The sequence below is a fragment of the Diceros bicornis genome, chromosome 33 (assembly GCF_020826845.1).
Source record: "Diceros bicornis minor isolate mBicDic1 chromosome 33, mDicBic1.mat.cur, whole genome shotgun sequence".
NCBI classification, from domain to species: Eukaryota; Metazoa; Chordata; class Mammalia; order Perissodactyla; family Rhinocerotidae; genus Diceros; species Diceros bicornis.
The window spans coordinates 32,178,814-32,186,199 of record NC_080772.1 but is presented as its reverse complement, the minus strand read 5'-3'; the positions used below and the strand labels follow the sequence as shown (position 1 = coordinate 32,186,199).

General features: G+C 39.0%; 1 protein-coding gene across 1 annotated transcript; it reads left to right on the top strand.

Annotated features, from left to right (window-relative positions):
- Positions 1–10: 10 nt before the first annotated feature.
- On the top strand, positions 11–4,295 carry SLC10A5 (solute carrier family 10 member 5). Its single transcript, XM_058528941.1, has one exon. It carries the CDS (start codon positions 1,275–1,277, stop codon positions 2,586–2,588), a length of 1,314 nt encoding a protein of 437 aa, XP_058384924.1. The 5' UTR covers positions 11–1,274; the 3' UTR covers positions 2,589–4,295.
- The last annotated feature ends 3,091 nt before the right edge of the window (positions 4,296–7,386 follow it).

Sequence of the window (7,386 nt, the reverse complement as noted above, 5' to 3'; positions counted from 1 at the left end):
TGATCTAAAATACTTAATACAATCTGTCATTGTTGCATTTAACACAGATTGTGTCATGATTACATAAAGGATCTGCTGAAATGGTTATATGTTCAGACTACCAGATCTGTAGGCTCAGTATTAGACAGTTGTAGTGGGTTTTTTTGTTTGTTTTCTTATTCTTTTTTTTTTCTGCTTAGCATGAGAATGCCCCCTTATTTGGGAAATACGCAATTATGTGAGTCTGTAGTCTGAAGTCTAAAAACCCAGAGATTTCCCTTTATTCCTGGCAGCCAAGGCACAGGCATATGACCTACGTTGGGTCAACTGAATGTCCTTGCCCCTCGCTGTGAATAGGGAATAGTATTACGAGGAAGGAATAAGAGATTAGAATTGGTGCCAGTGGCCTTCCATTGCCCCATGGAGTCAGGGTCCAACTGTCTAGCAGCAGTGTCCCCTTAACCAGGCTGTGCCTTTGGCCATGAATCCAGCCACCTGCTTTCCTTAGGTTCCCAAGCTATCTGGTAACCATCCAGGAAATTGTTTTTCCACATAAGGATACCAAAAACAGTTTCAGTTTTTGCCTAACTGTTATAGTCACTCTTTAGAGTTGTAGGAAAACTACTAGCAGCCTAAGGATATATCAAGGCCAATTTATGAGCTCTGTAGTTTTTTAAGTAATGATAAGGGGCCATGTAAGTAGTGATAAGCGGTGGTGATGATAAGACGAAGCTCCAGGAGGGCAGAGATCGCATCTGGCTTGATTACTGTGGTAATCAGCCCGGAGCTCACTGCCCCAGCAAACATGTTCAGTAGTTATTTATTTGATTTTGACTTTAATGAATAAAATAATAACACCCAACCCTAGGCCTCCTCAATATCTATTTTAGATTTTTGGATCCTGACTGCTTTTAGTGTAGATTTTCCTTAGGAAGGAAGAGAACTCAAAGTGATGACGCTAATGTTTTAAATGCAGGTAAATAAAAGGCTGTTTTTTCATTGACAGAAATGAGGAAGTCAACAGGAAAGAGATCAGATTTCTACTTTGATAAATTGAACCTATTAAATGTTTTGGCTTTTACCATTTTCATAACTACAGGTTAAACAGGTTGTGTCACTCACTACATAGCTTTGTATTTGTTTGAAAAGTACAACAGTCCCTCCTACTGGACTTTGATCCAGCAAAAACCACTGTTACCTAACAACCTCAGACTGTCACTAGAACACCAGTACGAAGAATCTTCTCTAGTTATTTTTAAACATTTTTGCATATATAATTTATTTAAGCTTCCAAAATGATTAGAAAACTTCTTATTGTCCTGCTTTTGTCGTTTGTGACTCTGGGAGAAGCAAGGAAATCATTTCTCAGTTTTCCGAATATAGAAAAGACTGAAATACTATTTTTCACAAAGACTGAAGAAACCATCATTGTAAGATCAAGTTACAAGGATAAATGGCCAAACTCTAGTTACCTCTTCGTGCAACTAGAAGATCCTAAAATGCTGCGAGTGGTGAATGTGACCAAGATCTTATCGGATGTTACAAACTTTACCATAAACCTAGTGACAGAAGAAGATGGGGAGACAAATTTGACCGTTCAACTGTGGGATTCTGAAGGTAGGCAAGAAAGACTCATTGAAGAAATAAAGGATGTCAAAGTCAAAGTGCTCAGACAAAGAAAAGACAATGTTTTCCAGGCATCAATGCTTATTGATAGAAATATCCTAATGCTTTTTCTACCAGTGATACTGTTAAATAAATGTGCATTTGGTTGCAAGATTGAATTGCAGGTGTTTCAAACAGTATGGAAGAGACCTTTGCCAATAATTCTTGGGGCAGTTACACAGTTTTTTCTTATGCCCTTTTGTGGATTTCTTTTGACTCAGATTTTGGCATTGCCTGAGGCACAGGCTTTTGGATTTGTAATGACCTGCACATGCCCAGGAGGGGGTGGGGGCTATCTCTTTGCCCTGCTTCTAGAAGGAGATATCACTTTGGCCATTTTGATGACTTGCACGTCAACGTTATTGGCCCTGATAATGATGCCTGCCAATTCTTATATATACAGTAGAATATTAGGGTTATCAGGTACATTTCATATCCCTGTTTCTAAGATTATGTCAACGCTCCTTTTCATACTTATACCTGTATCAGTAGGAATAGTCATCAAGCATAGAATACCTGAAAAAGCAAACTTCCTAGAGAGAGTAATTAGACCTTTGAGTTTTATTTTAATGTCTGTAGGGATTTATTTGAGTTTCAGAATAGGATTAATGTTTCTAAAAACAGTTAGCCTAGAGGTGCTTCTCTTGGGTGTCTTGGTTCCTACTTTGGGTTTGTTGTTTGGGTACTCCTTTGCTAAAATTTCTATGCTGCCTCTTCCTGTTTGTAAAACTGTTGCTATTGAAAGTGGGATACTAAATAGTTTCTTAGCCCTTGCCATTATTCAGCTCTCGTTTTCACAATCCAAGGCAGACTTAGCTTCTGTGGCTCCTTTTACAGTGGCCATGTGTTCTGGATGTGAAATGTTACTGATTCTTCTGGTCTATAAGGCTAAGAAAAGATGGATCCTTATAGAAGAGAAAAGAAAAAAAATTCCCCTGGTCTAACAATTAAAGCATTATTGAATTCCTACTCTGAATGAGGTACGCTGGGAGACTCAAAAGAATATCTAAAATGATACCTGCCCTCAACCCACTTATGATTGAAAACTTGACATTAGGGGTGAAATATATATGTAATCATGTGTGCTAAACACCCAAAGAATAGTGCAGTCAATTAATTGTATGGGAATTCAGAAGAAGGAAACCACTTTTCAACTGTTGGTTTGGAAATGGTTTTACAGTTGGATTTGAATATGATACTTTATGATGGTCTCTTAAGTGGTAAAGGGCAATTAAAAAAACTCCCCCTGTAGTGATTATGATAATATCCCAAGTATTTACAGAACAAGTGTCCACATAATAAGCATTCAATAAATGCTCCTGCAGCGAGTGAATATGTAAATTCCTATTTGGACTCTCTTTGGTTCATGATGTCTAAAACTAAATGTAGCATCTCTGCACTTACAGCCATGCTTCCTCTCGTCTTCCGCATCTCCCACTAAAGACATTACCGTTTACTCTGAAACACAAGGTCATCTCTTCCCCTCTTCTCCTTTCTTCCCTCTTCTTTCTTTATAGTCAACCTATTGCCTACAGAAAATTCCCCATAATATCTTTTCATCAGTCTCCTCTACATTCCCAGTACTGCTACTTTTGTTCAGTCCTCTATTGCTTCTTCCCTAAACCTTTCTAAACTGGCTTTTGGCCTCTGTCCGCTCTCCAATCACTGTCAGATTAATCTTACTAAAATCTAACTTTGATCATGTACTTTCCCTGCCACAAAGCCTTTTTTTTTGCTTTTTGAATAAAGTCTGTATTCCTTAGTGAGGCATTTATTACGCTCTGCTATATGACCTCAATCTGGCTTTCCAGTTTCATCCTCTCTCCCACTTCTGTACACACAGCCCTTGCTCCAAGCAGGATGACTTGGTATCTCATGAATATACCTTTGTTCACACTGTTCCTGCAACTTGAGGGGCCCGTTTCATCTCTATCTAGATTTTAACCACTCTTACAGACCTGGCTCAAATATCACCCTTGCTGTGAAGCTTTTGTTAATCCCTCTTAGCTACCAGTAAGTTGAATTTTCTCTAAATTCTCATAATTTTTTGTACTCATAGTATTTAGCCAGTCTGGCTTGTTTTACAGCTGTGTTCCTGTTTTATCCTTTCTATTTTGCTGTAAATCCTTAAGCATGAGAATTATAAACATTATATATAAACAATATAATATGGTAATATGAACAATATTCATTTTGATAGTCCCCATAATATCTTAACACATTTCCTACATGCTTGTTCAAATAAAATATTGAAGCACAGACTAGGGCCCAAATGAATAGTGTGCTTGTTTTTATACCACTTTTGAAGTTTCAATGGCAATTTTTAGTATTTAGTTCCAGTTTGCACTCTTCTCCAAAGAGAGTGTGGGCATCAAGAATGAGAAGTATAAATCTAAATAATCCTGTTGCCCACATTTCCTAGCCCTGTAGTTGTAGGCTAATTACTTAATCTCTCTGTAGTCCACTTTCTTCATCTAAAAAATGGGGATAAGGGTGTAAACTCCATCAGACTGTCGTCGGAAGTAAATGAGATCTTACTTACAATGTACTTACAACAGTGCCTGGCACACAGGACGTGCTCAGTGAGTGTTAGCTGCTATCAGTATTTCATCAGAGTTTAGATTTCGGACCCTGATGTATCTGCTGTTGGTTCGAAACCAGTCTGATGGCTACATGTGAAAGCTAAATCTTTGAACTTTTTCCTGTTAGTATTATTTACCATTTTATCCATAGTATGAGGGCATTTTTGTTTACTTTGCTAGCTGATAAGACAACCAAAGTTCTTTTTTCTAATTTCACCAAATTCAGTATATGAATATGGAGATTTATAACAGACCTAGTTTGGCATGGTGGTGGATGGTTCTTATTCACTTTATAAAATGATAATTACCTGCGTGGAATATTTCACTCCTGAGTCCTTCAACAGAAATCTCCACTTAGGGGATTTAAGTATAATTAAGTTTGCCCAAATTTAACTTACATACATTTTCATGAACATATTTTACTAATTGGGAGACAAAAAGCTGCCTTTCTAGTTGCACTTTATCATTAACCTTGTGACCCCAAACAAGACACTTCTCTGTACTTCAGTTTACAAATCTTTAAAATGAAAAGATTCGACTGAGGCTTGAGATCTTGCTTACCTCCTTAAGTCTGTGGTTCTGGCATAAAATTGGGACCTAACCCCATGGGCAGGGTGATGGGGTAAAGTGAAGAAGGTTCAGGTTGACGAGAATAACCATGCACAGCTGCTGCCTTCTAGTTAAGGCAATAACCCAAATTCAAGCTTCTTGAGTGCAGGGATCATATATTATTATTTTATTTATTTATTTATTTTTGGTGAGGAAGATTGGCCCTGAGCTAACATCTGTTGCCAATTTTCCTCTTTTTGCTTGAGGAAGATCGTCCCTGAGCTAACATCTGTGCTAGTCTTCTTCTATTTTGTACGTGGAACACCGCCACAGCATGGCTTTGTGAGTGGTGTGTAGTTCCACGCCCGGGATCCGAACCTGTGAATCCCGGGCTGCCAAAGTGGAGCGTGTGAACTTAACCACTAAGCCACTGGGCCGGCCCCGTATGTTGTTCTTTGAATTTCCTTCAGTGTTTCTTTGAATTTCCTTCAGTGTTTAGCACAATGCCTTGAACAGAGTAGGTGCTCATTAAATGTTATTTGAATTAATCAGTGATATCTATAAACGTCAAGATGGTATACTCTGGAACCAGACTATGCCTGGGTCTGCATTTCAGTTCTGTCGTTTACCAGCTGGATGACATTGGTCAAGTTACTTAATCTCTCTATGCCTAAATTCGTGTGGAAAGTGGGGATAATGATAGTACTTACTTCATGGTATTGTTGTGAGGATTAAATAAGTTAATATGAGTAAGGTCCTCAAAACAATGCCTAACACATAGTAAACTCATTACTGTCACTCTATGCATATTTGAATGACCTTCCACCTTAAAAGCAGTTGAATATGCATGGATGGAACTTGGAATATATTTTATTTCTCTTATAGATGTATTGTAGAAAACTGAGATTTTTACATAATAAAATTTGTCTAATTTGGATTGGGATGAAGTTACTCAAGTTATTCTTTTTTTAATAATGAGATGCATGAAGCATGCTAATTGGTTAAGTTCATACGATGCCTTTTACACCACCATGATGGGTTAGAAAAAAGATCCAGAGGTAGAGGGGTTAGGCTAGTTTTTTAAAAAGTTTGTTTCCAACCCTTAAGAGGGATGATTCTATAATACATTGCTCCTGGAATAAAAATTGTATGATATATATTTTTATATCTGGGAAAGCTGTTGGCATTACAGGGGCATGTCAGGATGTTAACCAATATCTGCAACTCCAACCTGTGTTAGGTCAAAACATGAAATCTTGTTGGGGATCCTGGAGACTCCACCTCGAGAACCTGCAAGTCGTGTATGTAGATTTTATCATTTTTAATCAAAATCCACTAAACAGCTAACTGTTAACTGAGGAAGTCTTGTTATGTGGAAGCTGATGTTTTTTTAGTGAAAGGAGGTGCCTTTTAAGAGAAGTCAGCTCCGGAGACTAAGTAGAGGTGGCAAGATACCCAAGACTGCTGCGGGAGGAATCACCTTGGTGGTCCCTCTTCATCATGCAAATACAGGACAGTTGGGCACCTTGCCCATACAGAAGGATGACCAGACCACTCTGTGGCTTGACAAAGGCCATCCTTCCCCAGAACCTTCTCCGTGTATCGTCACGTGTCTGGGAAGTGGCAGGGGCATTGGATCTCACCTGTCTCCCATTTTGAGGTTTAGTGTAACTAGAACCTCTCTCATGGATGGAAGTCAGCTGGCAGGAAAGGATGTCAAAGGCCCCCAGGAGAGAACTCGCCATTAGGGAAGGCTAGAACCCTGACCTGGACACCACGCCAGGGAGGAGGTTTTGTCCTGGCACAGTGTATGGCTGAGGCTGGAACCTTTCCTCTCTCTACCTCCCAACCACCTTGGCGTGGCAGATGATTTTTAGGATTGGGAACAGTGAGTGCAGATGTGACTGGAGCTTTAAAAATTGCCCGTTTGGGAACCTAAGAGCAATGCATCAGGTCCTGAGGACTCTGCAGCCATCTGAACCACTCACCGCACCAGACAAAAATCTTCTGGATTGTGTAGGACCAGTTTGCAACACTGCCAGAACCGGATCGGAGCACTGGAGGATTCTCCATTTCACTCTCAGTCAGGCCTTTGGAAGCTGAACGGCCTCTTTGGACTCAAAAAACTCCAATTATTTGAGAACAATTGTGAGGTAGCAGCTGAGGCCCTTAAAAAAAAGATTGGACTTCCTGTACATCTGAGGTGGGAAGTTTGAAATGGTTTTATTTGAAAGAATAAATACTTGATCTGTCTTGTCTCATTGCTTACACTGATTTTAGCAGCTTTATCAAATCAGCGGGACCACGTTCATTTAAAGGAGGTTTAAAGAGGACTCTAACGACATTTCTGCAAATGCCTAGAAAATTTTATTTGGTTACGAATCAACACTTTTCAATCACGTAGTTGGCAAGATTTTTATTTTAAGATGACTGATAATGAATAACCAAAAAGCTAATTTCTGAAGTTTGTGTTGTTTTTTTTTAAATCAAGAAAACAAAAGCATCATTTGCTAGACAAATCAAGGTATCCAAATCAGATACTTAAGGCATCATGCTTTAGAAGAATGAAAACAAAGTTCTGGCTCTTCGTAAGGTTTGAGAAGTGGTCCCG